The sequence below is a fragment of the Barbus barbus genome (genome assembly GCF_936440315.1).
Source record: "Barbus barbus genome assembly, chromosome: 45".
Lineage (NCBI taxonomy): Eukaryota > Metazoa > Chordata > Actinopteri > Cypriniformes > Cyprinidae > Barbus > Barbus barbus.
Genome location: NC_136723.1, coordinates 6177680 through 6194908, shown reverse-complemented (window position 1 = coordinate 6194908; position 17229 = coordinate 6177680). Strand labels below are relative to the sequence as shown.

The 17229-nt window shown below is 36.9% G+C and overlaps 1 protein-coding gene across 8 annotated transcripts in view; it reads right to left on the bottom strand.

The window, feature by feature from the left end:
• The window catches only part of LOC306863854 (polypyrimidine tract-binding protein 3-like), a 62222-nt gene that overhangs the window by 31529 nt on the left and 13464 nt on the right, over positions 1-17229 (bottom strand). For 2 of the 8 annotated variants that reach the window (XM_079407406.1, XM_079407405.1), the window contains exon 2: positions 1371-1446. The exons of 1 other annotated variant lie outside the window; for it this stretch is intronic. In XM_079407406.1, coding sequence (XP_079263532.1) covers positions 1371-1395 — 25 coding nt within the window. In that variant the 5' untranslated portion in view covers positions 1396-1446. Of the gene's footprint in view, positions 1-1370; positions 1447-11507; positions 11708-16433; positions 16544-16742; positions 16779-17229 lie in introns of those variants that run through there. 5 more of the 8 variants (XM_079407411.1, XM_079407412.1, XM_079407408.1 and 2 more) reach the window with 4 other exon arrangements.

The following is a 17229-nucleotide window of genomic DNA, read 5'->3' as shown; positions in this document are numbered from 1 at the left end:
CTACACCAAGGAAATGCAATGATTCATGAGAAATGCCAGAAACAGCAATACTTCATAGAGAAGTGCAAACCTTGAGCTTCAAAACAATACTAGCAGTATTCGTTTCAGCCATTCAACGCTAGACCACATTTAAAGCCATCGTTTTGCGATTATTTGGCCAGATCACTAAAATGCCAAGCACGTCTAAAGGCGCTCACTGTGCAGCTTTCATGAGAAGCAGAAAATATCAAAATATAGAAGCTGTCCGGAGGCTATCCCTGGTCATTCCACTTCAAACTCCCAAAATAATAGAGACACTGTTTCCCCTCCCAAAGCACAACATATGAAGGATTATTGTTTATCAGGGGAAGGATGAGTGAGCGAGAGAAAATAAAAGACCGAGAGGGGTAAGAGAAGATGGGGAGCAGATGATGGGGTCATTTCACTCTGCCCTCCATTCAGGCGCTCAAATAACAGCTAATACACTCGCCAACCATTTCACCACCACACACTGATCTCTGAAGAGTTTGTTTTCAGTGCTGTTAAAAAGCAATCATTTCTTTTTATAATACATTCTGTGCATGATTTTTAAAAGCCACTGTCCATAACATTGACTGAATTTAACTTAAAACTTCAGATTATTACTATTGTTTGTTTTTTTTACATCAAAACAACTGTAGATGCAAATTCATCTGTTTGCAAATCCTTAAAATACAGATGGCAAGTTTGAATAGGCTAATAATTTACACTTTAAAGGAAAAAGTATGAAGAATGTAGACATATATAGCCTTTACTGATTTCTGAACGTATCAAAATATTCATATTCATAACATATCTGGCTAAAACATAAGGGATAATTTACAGTCTGTTTGTCATAATTGCTAAATAAATCTCTGCATGCTAATCAGGACCCCAAGGCAAAACGGAGGTTAATGAGCAGCTGATTGTAGTATACATTATGCAGCTTATTACTCACATAGAAATTAAATAAATGGATATATTGATGTGAGCTGAAATTATTTTACTATGTAAGTGATATGAGTGAACTAGCACAGCCGCTATGTAGGAAACCAATTGGCTGGAACGTCATTAGCGCTCATTATGCCATACGGTGCTGTAACCAATCAGAATAAAGTATTATTTTGTCTCACTTGTACACCCTTGGTTACATTAGCAGAAAGGAAAAGTCATTTCAGAGGCAGGGAAAGTTATTAAATTTTAATGAAAGATTATGAAAACACATTTGGCGTCAATTGCAAACACTAGCATTTATTTCATGTGGTCTTTAAATTTGCGACTGAACATAATACCTCGCATCAATAACTCAAGTCAAATCATTTCTAAAAATGTCTAGACTGCTAATGGAAGTGATGTTGAGGAACAGACAGTACCTGTGGATGAAGTGGAACTGCTCATGGTAGTAAAGCAACACGAGGAGGCGGAAACAGGAGGCTCTCCAGATGCCCACTGAAACACACGAATATGAAAGTTTCAGTCAAAATGACAAGTGGGAATCTGAACAAATATGAGAAACCACCCATAACACCCTAAAAAACACTTATTATGCCAAATTTGGATGTAAATATTTTGCAGAATCCAATTCAAAACCTGAAAAACCAATCATGATTAAGCGATATTACAAAAAAATTCAAATGTATTCCAAAACGGAATTCTTATTTCCTCGCCATACACAGAAATACCCCAAATCTGTGAGTTAATGACACAGACCTGTGGTGACGAGTACACAAAACCAATCGAAAGCCCCCGTGGCGCATTAAAGGACTGTTTTCAGTGCAGAAGGGAAATTTCAGCAGTGCATCAATTCCTTGAGGACGATGTCTAACAAGCACACAAATGCATCCATTAGCTGCAAATTGTCTGCGAGGTGGGTGGATCAAGAGTACAATCTATTCAGCTATAAGATGGCTGGCACGTGATGCTGCCTTCAGACAACCACACTCGAGAGGAAATGTCTCCATTTGTGTTGTTTTTCCTGTGCGAGGCACTTACAGCTCAGGGAATACCGTCGTAATTGTCCTCTTGTCGGTTTCTAATTTTAGAGCTTTTTTGTGACCGTGTTGGAGTTCTTGTGCTAGACAATAAAGAATGTGCAGAATTTAAACATTTTATGCTTACTTGTTTAAAAACAACTATTTGGGCAATTCCAAAGTTGCATAAACCAGTGTTGATTTAATATTATTTATACACTTCATAGTATTTACTAAGATTTTGAATTATTAATTATTTTAATATTTCCCGTTTTTATTTTAATTTTAGGTTACGTTTTGGTGATTTTGTTTACGTTTTAGTATTAGTGATTTTACTGCTTCAAATTAAACTTATTTTATTTATGCTCCATCAGTTTCCATCTAATATTTATATTTTATTTATGTTTTTTTTTTTAATTAATAAGTATTTTTTAATAGTTTTAGTCAATACGGAGGCATGACATGCAGGATAAAAGGTCAATTGTGCAATTGACTAATTAGTTCGCTCTGTTTAAGTAAATCATGCGCTTGATATAATAATTTGTTCCCTTGTATTGAGAAAATCATGTGAACAAAATAATTTGTTTTGCTTCCTGTCCGCATTCTCATAAATCTTTTGCAGAGGCACTTTAATTGGGTTTAACTATTTTTATTGGCGGATTAAAAATATTTGATATAACGTCTTGTATTTATAACTGTTGTATAAACGCAATATCACACTCACAAGCTGGATTATTGTACTGAATATCTGCTGAGTTTGGACATTCACACCCTTGTGAATATTGCTTAACCATAAAGTTATGAAAACAAAAGAGTCATTTAAAGATCAATCATCACAGCTGAAATGTCACGACCATGAGAATATTAGAATAAGACCCACCTCATTTACGTACCAATGCTATCAGTATATTTTTGCCAGTATTTTTCACATACAATAAATTAGCCAATCACAACAAAGGTCATTTACATTTAGAAGTCTTAAAAGATTAAGCAAAACCAGACTGTTTAATTCTAAAGATCAGAGATGGAGGAAATGTCTCACAAAATAAAATTACAACTGATTTTGTTGCGAGAAGCCTTGACTAATATTATATTCAGAAACAAATTGCTACAAAAGGTCAGAGGCATGGCCTGATGGGTAAAGCACGTGATTTGACATGTTGTGTATGTGGGAGACTTGTGTTTGAATCCAGGTTGGGTCATTTCCTGATCCGATTCGTCCCTCCACCCACCCATGTTTCCTGTCTCTCACAGTCTAAATCAATAAACTGGCTAAAATCCCAAAAATGGAAACACAGCCCCTTAACAAAAGTGACCTTGGACCACAAAACCAGTCATAAGTAACATGGATATATTTGTAGCAATAGCCAACAATATTTATAACATTGTTTGGGTCAAAATGATAGATTTTTCTTTTATGCCAAAAATCATTCGGATATTAATCAAAGATCGTATTCCATGAAGATATTTTGTAAATATATCAAAACTTAATTTTTGATTAGTAATATGCATGGCTAAGAACTTCATTTGGCCAACTTTAAATGCGATTTTCTCAATATTTCGATTTTTTTTGCACCATCAGATTCCAGATTTTCAAATAGTTGTATCTCAGCCAAATATTGTCCGATCCTAACAAACCATACATCAATGGAAAGCTTATTTACAATTTCAAAAATCTGACCCTTATGACTGGTTTGTGGTCTGTATTTGTAGACCAAACGCTTCATGCATATAGCCAGAGAAAAAAACCTATAAACTGCATCCAAGCAGACATTTGAGATCTACCGCCGATGTAAACGAGACGAGACAGTTTATAGCTCTTATTAATAATGAGTTCATGCACAGGGTCATGCGTGATACACGCAGCAGGTCTGAATGCAGCACAGCGGCCGCTCGCTCTGTCGTTTGTGTTATTCAACTCAGCCAGGTGTTGTTGGAAGGGAGAGCTCGCTTCACAGGCGGAGCCACCTCCATGCAGTCTCCCTATTGGTGCGTTACTGTCACTTCAGCCTACCAGGAAAGAACACAAAGCTTATCTTTGCTTTTTTTAGACGAAATTCAAATGAGTCCAGGCAGAGTATGAATATGCAAAAAAAGGAACCAAAACGATAGAATCTCTTTACCCTTTACAGCTAAGCCCCTCTCTGATGCCTGTGACATTTTGTGCGCTGAGATGGGCTGAGGGTGATGAAACACGACACTGATGCTCAGCGCCCGCATCGTAATCGCCATTTCTCTGAACACGCCCTCTGAGGGCCAGGGCAGGTCACACGGCCCCACCCTCGCCAACTCCACCGTGCCATTTTCCCACTCCGCCATCATTATAGTTGTGTGTCTTTAATTAGTCAAGGGCAGAGAGAGAGAGAGAGAGAGCGAGGTCTGATTGCAATTATATCCTTTCACTGGCATTCTCTCATCAGCCTCAAATTCTGTACGAAACCAGAGCACTAATCATTATAGAAACGGACGTTTTTGACTTCAATAATGTCCTCTCGAAATAATGAGTGTTTGGATTTTCGAATATCTGATGATTTGATCATCAGATATTTTTAGAGATATAGTCATCACAGTATATACTTGACTTGATATAAATAGAGCTGCTTCGTACGTCAAGGAAGGATGCAAATATAGAAACTCAAAAGGATCTGTCCAGGTCACACTTCAGACTAAAATGAAAAGAAAGACATAATCAATTATATTTTGTATTAAGAAAATTAAGCTATTTTCAGCCCCGTTAAGATCTGTTGCATTAAATCTTCCATTATTTTTATGACAATTAGTCACATTTCCCTCCAGCAGTCATTACCGTAACACAAAAACTCATTAGTTTAATGTCATCTATGTCAGCCAGCTAGATCATTTTGTCTTGGTGATATATTTACATCAAAAGAATTCTCAAAGCAACAACATTCAATATGACACAGGGAACCAAATATTTTTGCTCTTTACTAGACATAGAAAATATACATCAATGTAGGGAATGCTAACTAAAACGATAACACTTACACATTTTTTATTATACGGTGAAATTTTGTGAATTACAAAAACCTCGTCCACACTAGGCATAACAAATGTACAGTGCATTAGCAAACGTGAGATTCATACGTAAGCTTCGTTCACACTAAGCACAATAACGATAACCAATATATATATATTGAATATTTTTTTTTAAATCACTGTAATTCTGTGAAAAGAATGCAAAAGAATGTGCATAAAACGTACATCAGTGAACGTAAAATTAGTACGTAAGGTCACACCAAGGGGCGATAACTATAACTATAAAATTTTGTCCGTTTACACCAAGAACGTTAACTGTAGGCCTTAACTTTCAATATTTGCTGTAATTCTATGGAAATAGTTAAATCCATGATAACAACACATAGGAACAATAGTGTTGGAATCATTTTCAGATCTTAATTTTCTGTCATTAATTACTCACCCTCATGTCGTTCCAAACCCATAAGACCTTTGTTCATCTTCGGAACACAAATGAAGATATTTTAGATGAAATCCAAGAGCTTTCTTATCCTGCATAGACAGCAATGCAACTGACACGTTCAAGACCCAGAAAGGTATTAAGGACATCATTAAAATAGTCCATGTGACATCAGTGGTTCAACCTGAATTTTATGAAGCTACGACAATACTTTTTGTGCACAAAGAAAACAAAAATAATGACTTTATTAAACAATTCTTCTCTTCCGTGTCAGACTTTCATGCATTCACGAGAATACCACGACGCATGCATACATGCATTCCTCTGCTTGAAAATTACGGTTGAACCACTGATGTCACATGGACTATTTTAACAATGCTCTAAATACGTTTCTGGGCCTTCAGATTTCATCAAAAATATCTTAATTTGTGTTCCGAAGATGATCAAAGGTCTTACAGGTTTGTAACGGCATGAAGGTGAGTAATAAATTACAATTTTCATTTTTGGGTGAACTATCAAGCTTATAATAACAACAGAACATTAGTATGTGTTGGTGTGGATGCTAAAATGTATTATTATTATTATACACTGGCCTGATTCAGCAAGTGACCATTCTGTCAACTGCCCCAAACACTGAGCCATCCTTAATGGTCAGCCCTGTTATTACAGTAAAGAGAATCCCTATTAGGAATAAACTTAAAAACGACACTCTTGAATCCTTACTGTAATGAGAATATGGAGCGATAATGAGCTTCATGAAAGTAATGTCATGAATAGGCTTCATTTGAAAGCTATTACTATTATTATTTAGGTATAGGTAAAATGTGTCCTGGACATGTTTTCAAGAGATTCACACGGTCAACCATCACTGCAAGTTGTGTAGTTTGTTTTCCTCCGGGTTTTATACTTCTCTTAATCAATTAATAAATGCATCTTTCTTGTTTATCTCTTCGAGCATTCGCTAAACAAAAGCTTTGGGTGCTAATGCAAATGAAAATGCGCAGGTGTGACTGGTTTCCTTGATAGGGGAGACGTTATTTCCACAACAACAAACAAAAAGCCGCTGCTACTTGCTGCTTAATGTTATTAATAAGACGTGTTGCTGAAAAAACATCTGGTGGGGAAATTAAAACTTTAAAATGATCTTTTTAAAATGGAGCGGAAAAGAAGACAAGGCTTTAAAGATAGTTAATAATGGTTTGATCATTTTATAGCCTGGCTGGGGGATATTCTGTAATTAACAGGGGCAGAGAAAATGAAATCAGGTTGTCAGGGTTGCAGAAGTTAATAATGTAAAAGCGTAATTTTCACCGTTCATTAATCTAGAGAGCACCTCGCTGGAGGTTATCTGCAGGATTTTTTAAGTGTGGACAAGCTATTGTTTTGACACACAGCATCAGGGTATTGCTGAGAAAACAGGCTGTTGACTAAAAACAAACACAAGAGCTTTTCTTAAAGAAGTAGTTCACCCGAGAATGAAAGCCGTGTCATTCACTCAGCCTCAACTCGGTGCATCATGTTTGGCTACAAGACAAGTGAGAACCAATGTTATTCAGCATCTCTGCTGTCAACCTCTCGTGACGCGTCAAGATGCGCCGTATTTGAATATAAGCAAACTAGTGCTGCACAATATTGGAAAATACTGACATTGCAATGTTTTGCTTTTATATAGAATTACTGAAAATCTAAATATTACAATATCAGTTCAATATCAATATCAGTTCCAATATTAATATGAATTTTTCTAGAATAATTTGGGTGATTATGTTAGGGAGCATATATGCATTGTAAAAGTATGTATGTGTCTTCTGTGGAACTCAAAAGGACATGTTTTGAAAAATGCTCACGCTGCTCTTTTCCATACAATAAAACAGAATGAGGGGCTTGGGCTGTCAAGATTCGGTATACACTTTAGAGATACACCAATACTGATATCGATAGCTGATTATCAAGAATGATATCTGCCAATACCGATAGTTTGATTTTACCGATTGTACCGATTTTCTTAAGGAAAAACAATCTCTGCTAACCAATGCTGTAAACCAGGGATCCTCAAATCTGGCCCACTCCTGCAGAGTTTAGCTCTAAGCCTAATCAAACACACCTGAGCTGCTAATCAGAGTCTTCAAGATCATTAGAAAATCACAGGTAAGTGAGTTTGATCAGGGTTGGAGCTAAACTCTGCAGAAGATTGGCCTTCCAGGGAAAGATTTGAGGAACCCAGCTGTAAACATTTGGTTCATTACAATAATATTAAAGGTTATGTGTGTCATATATATGTGTTTGCAATTGAATACAAATATTAGTACGCTGTTCAGTAAATGGTCAAAATCACTTGCATATATTAATTTAACTGCAGCCTGCCTGATTGACATCATACTGCAATATGGATTTTATTTCAACATATCACGCACCCCTAACCCAAATACAAATTAGATTAGCAGATTTGCGGGGGGGGGGGGTCAGTTATTTTTTGTCTGTTCCTAAAGCTAAGCCAACATTTTACAGAAAACAGCATAAAGAGTTTGTTGCATCAATTCTGGATCTTGACAGGCGAAGCCCCTTATTCAATTTCATTGCATGGAAAAGAGCAGCATAAACATTTTTCAAAATATCTTCTTTTGTGTCCCACAGAAGAAAGAGTCATACAAGCTTTTGAGTGAATATTCATTTTTGGATGAACCATAAAATTGCTCTGGCAAAACTACTTTACCCACACGGCAAATCACGAAAAACCATTTCAAAACATGGTAATACAGTGCATAAAACCAAAACTGAGCTCGGCAATTGATCCTATGGGCACTGTGGGATGCTTGGTTGCTGGTTTGGATGTTGAAAGCAGCAAAAGAGAATAACCATGGAAACGGGGGGGGGGGGGGGGTTCAAATGGAAGGTTTCGCCTTATGTAATATTCAGTACCAACAATGCCACCAAGGAGGATATTGGGATAAACTGCCCTCACAACCCCCCCAAAAAACCCAGCTAAAATTCACAATACAAACCTAGCGTTCATAATGCAATTACCTAAACATAGTACACTGAATCCATCTATAAACAAAGGCATTTTACACGCATCTGTCTGTTACAGGAAGTGAATACCGGTGAAAGAAAAACTACCAGTTCCCTGGAAAGGCACAAACATTATACAGCTGACAGCGAACAAATCAATATCCTCAAGTCTCACGCCATCCACTTCTACCGGGTTTCACCACAACATGTTGCTTTGCCAAATTGCCCTGTTACCACGAGCATTGCCAGACAATAACATTTTCCATCAGACCAAATTGAGGAATTGAAGAGTGAATTTGTGGCCGAGAGCTCTCTGTCGGAGCAGGGAACAGGCTGTTTGGATGCACGCCAGGCTCAAATGATCTTTAGTTTTATCAATCTCCTCATGCAACGGACTCAAAACAAGCTAAACTAGCGCCTGGACTCCCAGCTTGGGCTTAAAGGGAAATGCAGGACTGACGTTGTTCTCCTGCAGCGCGAGCAATTTTGAAATGAATATCAAAGACGTTAGACAGACAACAGACCATCTCTCCTTCCTGACGGAGATATTATGCAGCGTGTGAATAATTCCTCAGCCATTTGATGTTTCTTTGATGGCCTTGTTATTCAAGGTATTGGATTTATGGATCATGCGTGTAAAGGCAGGCATCAAAACTTGCACAATAATATCTCAGAGTTAAAGAGTTTAGGGTGTTATTGACAGCAGGTAAATAACTGTGTGATTAAATAACTAAATGATGTGTAAAATATAAAGGTGTTTAAACCTGCAGGTTAGGATCATTCATCAGGCAGGAAAGCAAGTGTACACTGCAATCATTTTTGTTTTTGTCTTGTTTTCCAATTAAAGAATCTAAACATCATGAAACAAGATCAAATTACATTAAAGTTAAGACTTGTTTTCATAAGAGTCTGGGTTCATTTTTCACACGCACATTGTTTTAAGCAAGAATCTCCATGAATTTATGCTTTCAACAAAATTTTAAATCATTTGTCAGTAATCTAAGAAAATAAACATATTGAATTTTAGATATACATATTTAAATAAACGTAAATATTGATGTTTTAGATATACATATTTAAATAAACATTAATGTTGTATTATAAATATACATATTTAAAATGGTTTACATTGAAGTTTAGATATACATATCTAAATATTTAAACAAATATTGAACTCTACATATACATATTTAACTTATAATATTAAATTTTTTATATAAATATTTAAATAAATATAAATATTGAATTCTACATAAAGTTTACATTGAATTTTAGATATACATATCTACATATTTAACAAAACGTAATTATTGAATTCTAGATATACATAACTTTAAAAAACATGGAATTTTTTATATAAATATTTAAATGAACAAATATTGATTAAACTTAAAAAATGTGTACACTGAATTTTATATATATATATATATATATTTAAATATGCATTTATAATGAATTTTAGAAAAATAAATGTTCAAATATTATATATGTATGCAAGTACACATTTTTACACATACATTTTTAAATATTTACATAAAAACATTTCATTTTAGATATGAATATTTAAATTAAAATGAAATTTTGAAACAAGTTTGCTTAGAACTTTAGTTCTTTTAAAGAATTTTTGGATAAAACAAGATCAAAATTCTTATTAAGAAATTGATTTTTTTGGAGTGTAAGTATAACACATCAAAGGGACGAGGGGTGTGGAGTCCATTTTCTTTGAACAAACAGGGTTCTTCATCTGCCATCATATCTACTGATTTACTCCGATTCACTTTCTCAGACTGTGATGGAGGAGAATTAATTCTCTATGTCTGCTTTTTATCTTGGAGGGACCCCGCTGTGCATGTCGAGTATGTGAACATGTGTTTAGTCTGCCTGAGTAACTATTTTAACCACTTTCTCTCTCCCACTTTTTATTGTGATTGTCCTGTAGTCATGCATTTGTGGCCAGAGCTTCCAAACAACTCAATTTCACCTAAAAATGAGTCAATGATCCTTAATGACTTTTATTGATCTTTTTTTAAAGCCTAAGTGTATAATTTCTGTTATTGTCAAAAATGAGTTTTTCCTGAAAACTCTCCCTGTCTTTCATTGCTCAGACAAACAGATGGTTTATATACTGGTGCCACATTGTTACACTTTTCAGGGAAACTGACCTACATGTGGCTCACTTATAACCGTCTATGCATATTAAAAAGGGATAGAAGAAAGTATTTTAACATGTATTAATTACACATCTTTAAACAATTCAAAATCAGGTCAAAACAACCAGCATCATAATGATTTTCCACTATCCACACATGCACGATGTTCAGATAGCAGTGCATCCTCATAAACACTTGCGCAGATTGCTGTTACTACAAAATAAATAACTGCGAAAACATCGATCTTACAATCTTTCCAAATAGCATTGCTCAGTAAACATACATTTTGATGCAAGGTTGCCATATTGGAAACACATGGAACAGTAAACCAGGTGTTAACAAGGACTTTCTTCAACAGATGGTGTCCATAGTGCAATGAAGCAGAAAAACGGTTTGTTTATTAAAAATCGGTAAATATCATCGGCAGCTTGAGATTTCAGTCAATCCTTGATGCATAACATGAAAACAAATTGAATGGGCATCAAGGTTTCAGGGTAAAATTCATATGGATGTATAGGAGAAAGTGTGTTTTTAGTTGTTGTGGCCATTATTTATTTTTATTTTAATTACTTTTAAATAAAATCAATTTTTAAAAGGAAAAAATATTTCCAGTCTCTCGAGTAATTAGAAAAACTGCATGCCTAAAAATGGTAAAATATTTTTTAAATGGCGCACATGACAGTGTCTTCAGAAGTATTTTATGTGAACATACACATTTACTTAATGTTCGCAAATACCCAAATAAGCATAGTTTACATTAGTATAGAGTATTTCTGATAAACATAAATCATTCTCCAAAGCAAACTGATCATGTATAATGACGTGTTTATGACATTTAGACATAATTCCACACAACAAATGCTATTTTTCCTCTATGACTATTCAAAGTCTGTCTAAATGTGAGAGTTTGCCAGCAAAATAACAACAACACAAGCAAAACTGTACCTTAAACTCATCTCCAGCATGTCAGAGTATTCCTGTGTTCATTAGAGACGAGAGACAGAATTAAAGAGACAGACAGAAAGAGAGAAAGAGACAGCATAAGGAGGAGGAGAGTGAGAGAAGTGCATGTGGGATGAAGGGAAGAGTGAAACAGACGGAGCTCAAGAGAACCGCGAGGGTTCGAGAGACACAGACAGAAGGACAGAAGGGAAGATGAACCGAGGGAGGAGGAGGAGGAGGACGAGGAGGGTGTTTCATGGGCGTGTGTGTGTGTGAGAGAGACAGGAATGCATGCACTATTATAAAACGGGACGCTGTCTGTGTGCGTGAGATTGAGGTCTCTGCAGAGTAAAAGAGGGCGTTTCTGAATTTGTGGGTGTTTTCAAACTGCTGGGAGTTTCTCAATCATACAAACAAAATGATCCCCCTTACCTAACCCCACCCCTAAACCTACCATCACTATGACGTCAGCCAATCAGGACACATGGTCTAAAAACGCCCCGATCTGGTAACTCCCATTACTTTGCTGCAGAGACCTATACTTGGTGTGCGTGGACAGAAAGGAGAAAAAGAAATGTGTGTGCGCACTTATTAACCGAAAGCAAACAAGTGAACGTCGTAAACTGTAACCTCATACCGCTGTTGAGAGGGTGCGAGCATCATAACAGGAAAGAGACAGAAGAAAAGACAGAGAGCAACAGGTTGATGAGCAGTCTCCCTAGAAACAGCGGGGAACAGCTGTCCTGTGGTTTTATATTCAGTCGCTGCAAACGAGCGACGCGACAAACTACAGCCAACGACCTGCCCGCCATTAAATCAACTAAACTGCGTAGTTTCTCACCTCACCAATCGCGTTTACACGATAAACGATGCGTGAACTCACAACAGCATACTACTCTTATTTCTATCATTTCTCTATCCAACATATTTGTGAATCTGCGCTACTTCCAATTCTTTAGCCGCTTCAGATAAATAAGTGCAAATTTCTTTAGAAGCTGCAGATAAATAAGTAAACCTTTGCGCTGCAAAACCAGTGTGTTTATGATTATGATAGTAAATTAAAATAATATGATAACAAATATCAGTTTGCAATTTAAAGCAGCATAACACACTGTTTTTGTAAATAACTTGAAGTAGAAGAGACTAAAAACAAAAAAAGGAAAGTAGTGGAGATATACGTCGCCAGATATTGGCCTGGCATGCATAACACAGTTTTAGTCAATTTTGCGAATGCATGAATGGAAAAAGTTATAAGTGACACACTTAAAAAACACAAAAGGAAAAACTTTTACGATCTTAGTAAAAAAGTGTCATTTTGTAAACATACCCTAAAAATAAGGTGGACAAGTAAATAACTAAGAATAACAAAGTGACTGACAAATTAAAAAGGGCTGCAATCACATATACATTAAAAAATAAGGTGGATATCACTGAAATAGTGGCTGATTCAATGCAATTTTTCGATGCGTTTTTGCATTTAAAAGCGCGAGACAGTAATGGAATTTAAAAAACAGAGCCTCCTACACCCTCATTCACATTACTCCACTTAAAGTGCTGCGGATCTTCTGGCTACACATGGGAATCATTCAGTGCATGGTTCTCTATTGACTAGCAGTTCAGTGTACATTGATGCTACGCTTGTTATTGAGGTGCATGATGAGATTGAATAAATCCACTTACATTTTTTAAGAACTACTTTTAATTTCAGTGGCACATTTTTAGAGCTCTGTGTCAAGTACGGGAGACACAGCAAAAGATGCGAGACGCAAGCGCAACGGTCAAATGTGTCCGTGTAGTGCATGTTTACATACAGTAGAAAAACAATTGAAAAGCAGCAGTGGAATTCAACACATTATTTGTGAACGGCCTCAAAGAGTAGTATGCTGTTCTGAATTCAGCAACAGTGTTTGAAGAGGCCCCGGCGACTCATCCGGTTTACTATTTATTCACTAAGTCTTTTTGGGGATAAATTGATTCAATATTTATCTTAATCTTACCCATATAAATAAATGGTTAACTACAGTGGGATGTGTTTCCCCCATAGTAAACCATGTCAACATTATTTGACAAATTGCAGATTATAACTTTGATTATTATAATTAAAGCCTTCGAATTTGACATTATGAGCTTGAATTGCTTTGTTCTAAATTGCAGTGTTCAAATTGGAGGTGTGCGACGATGCAGTTAAAGGATAATTCACCCAACTTTTGAATACCAGCATTCTTTAAAGGTGGGGTAAGCGATTTCTGGTAGCCAATGTTGATATTTGAAATCAACAAAACAAACACGCCCCTACCCCAAAAGGGTCTTGCCTCTATTTTGATAGCCCCGCCCCACACATACGTACGCAACCCAGGCAACGATTAGTTCTGTGAAACAAAGCAAAACCAATGTTACACCATGTATACACCAGACGCGAGTGGTGCGACAAATCCCCAACAGAAACCTGCTGCCGCATTCTATTTATGACGTACTGACACAAATTTCTAATTATTTTCAACGATCGCTTTATCGCGTCCAGTGTAGGCAGACTTTAGCTGTTGCGGCATGGCGCGTTATTCACCTATCGGGAAGAAACCTCGGCGTCCGATAGCAGGCCTTCCGCTCCTGGAGTTCTCTCCAGCGCTGGAAAGCTGATCTGATATTTACACGGGTCCTACTTCTTGCCTTATCGTTCCGCAGACGGTTTCCTCTTTAGTTTTTTATCCACCATCTTTATCTTTCTTTTGTCGCTCTGCTCGGCTAATGTCCATCCTGTGCACTGAACGCTCTCTCCTCCACATCATGCGTAGACACTCCCCTTACTGCTGATTGGCTACAAGTTTGTTTTGGTACTCGGCCCCGAATTACATACCCCACTTTAAAAAATCTTCTTTTGTGTTCAGCAGAACAAAGTAAGGTTTGGAACAACTTGAGGGTGAGCATACATGACAGAATTTAAATTTTTGGGTTTAAGTTGCCGGTTAGGCATGAAATTACCATAATGTACAAATAAATCATGTAACTGGTTCATTCAGTGTTAGCTAGCTGGATTGTTTCCTAATTCTAGTTTGGCATGTCACCCACTTGTGCACCTGCGTTATAGTAGTCAGCTTCACCGATTAAAATGGAAGTGTCCTAGCACAATAGTCAGTTATGGAAACGTTCTACTTTATTGCTTCACCACTCACAATCTTGCTGTATAGAGCTTTTTTTTTTCAGTTTAACAAAGTGTTCTGCTTTGACATGCTGCATTGTGATCAAAATCATTCAATATAATTTAAACCCTGTAGTCAACTCTGTTAATTATAATGTTAGCAGTTTATCGCATCGCTGTTGGTGTAGGTGTGAGATGAAGGACAGAGAGGGTTGTGTGTGTTTTCCAGGTTCATTGTCTATGATATCTATTATTGAGATGTGCCCCCCTCGTCAGTAACCGGATATGACTGGACAAACACAGCTAACAGAACATTCCAATTAACTAGCGCTGTTGAAAGAGCCGCCGACTTACTCTGTGTGACACTAACGCAAACAACAGATAATATAGTACAAATGGAAAAGTAGATGAAAGGAAAGCAGGGCTGTATAAAAGGTAACACATAGAACATCACATACAGGCCCACAGTAAAGGAAAACTCTTATAGCACATTACAATTTTAAGGGTCTGACAATGGCAGGCAACCTCGGGTAAAATTAACATCAAACCAGCAGTGATATTTTAACATGTCTGCATTTGCCGCAACATGCTGGGTCTGACACATCTAGTGAAAATCATCTGTGAGATTATTTTCAAGAAAAGCAACCTGATCCAGAATTATAATTCAATTAATAATTTCTTTCTCTCTGAAATGTAGCAAGACAGCTGGATGAACTACACCTCCCAAAACAAGAAATCAAGTTGACAGGAATTGCACGCTCTGTATTTCAACAATGCAAGTGAGTTGAAGTTGTTTTGGTGGTTCATAGACACTCCTACACGCCAAACCTCCCCAAATCTGCCTGCCGATACTCTCCGGAGGGCAGTGAAAGACCTCCAGTAGGGAGGAAGGGAGGGAGGGTTTGGGGTCTTCCGCTGTTCACTATCATACGCAGGATAAAATGTATTTAAAAAGAGTCCTTCGATTCAAACTATGGGCTCTTTGTTAGGTTTTCTTTGTTGTGTGGATAGTTCAGGGACTGATATCCATCTAGTCTACATTCACACCTCAGATACTGTCAAAACTGAGAGAAAACAAGAAAGTTAATCAACACCAGCTAATGAGTATTCACTTCCTGCTCTGCGTTCTTGATGTTTTTGCAGTTTTTTCACATGAAAACTAAAAGAATTAAATAAGAAATCGCATTTAAAGTCTATGCAAACATACGATATTTTGCATTGCATCTTCTATTTTCAGGACCCCCATGATTTTCTTTCCTGTTTCATATGGTCAGGAAGGAGCATGCTAATCCTAGACAGAATTTGATTGGATAATGATTTGTACACACCTCTGTGTGCAAGAGGAGTCATCAATATTTTTAGTCCTCCAAAAGAGATCCAATAATCAAACATCATTTTTTTACAGTGCATTTGCATGCATTGTGGTAATGAAAATCTGTGGGTGAAACGTGCCTCAAGTTAACTGTCATGAAAATAATGTCAGGTTTAATTTTCTTTATGCAAAATGCAAATGCGACCTGGTCCTGTTTTTGTGAAATTTACCTAAAACGAGTGAAACTCTCAGCTGTCAGGTTTGCACTCAGCTCTAACCTTGGTCTTGCTATCAAAAACAAAACAGAACGGATAACAGCAAGACAAAAAAGAAAGAGGAACTGTAAACTCATGTTACTGTGGGGAGGGCCAGACCGGTGTCCATTTCCCTTTAATATTGTAGGGAGGTAATAAAGAGGAGAGAACTGAAACCAGTCCAGCTGACAGTGATATGATCCCAACAAACCCAGCCTGCCTTTTACCTGAGCTGCAGCGTCTGTGGGGGAGAGCGCAGAAACCAGAACGCTGAGATGTTCTGTCAGCCCGGCTTTATAAACTGACCCTGACGCTGGAGCATGTCAACATGAATTCACTGCAACCAGATAACCAACACTCAGGAAACACATACAGCTATATGTCGTACAAAGACATATACCACAAAAATTTTGTCTCAATCGGTGATTTTTTTTGGACATGTTAAGAGACTTGGATGTTGTGTCGCTGTAAAGTTGAACTGAAAGCTGCATTTCCCCTAATACTGCTGAACTAACAATGATAAAAAAAAAACTCACCTCATGTTGTTCTAAACCTGTGTGGCTTTCTGTCTTCTGTGAAACACAAAAGAAGATATTTTGAAGAATGTATGGACAAAAACAGTTGAAACAATGCAAGTCAATGGGGTCCAACATTCTACCCTACTGACTTTCATTCTATGAGGGGCGGGAACTTGAGATCTTTTCCAAAATATCTTCTTTTGGGAACAACACTAGGGTAAAAACAAGATTTTATTTTTGTTGATTTATTCCATAGAGACTTGGGGGTTCCATAGACACATGAGATGCCAGGAAGGGGACTGCTTTTGAAAAGTTGAACTTCTTTTAACGTGTGTGTCAAATGTGAGATGCTGCAAAAGATGAAGATGTGAGTGCAATGGTTAACATGTCTGTCTAGTTTGGTTTCTGCCATTAAATAAACAAAAGGTACTGGCAACACTTTAGAATAGACTTTTCCCTCAATAAATTCCTAATTTGCTGCTTATTAATAGTTAGTAAGGTAGTT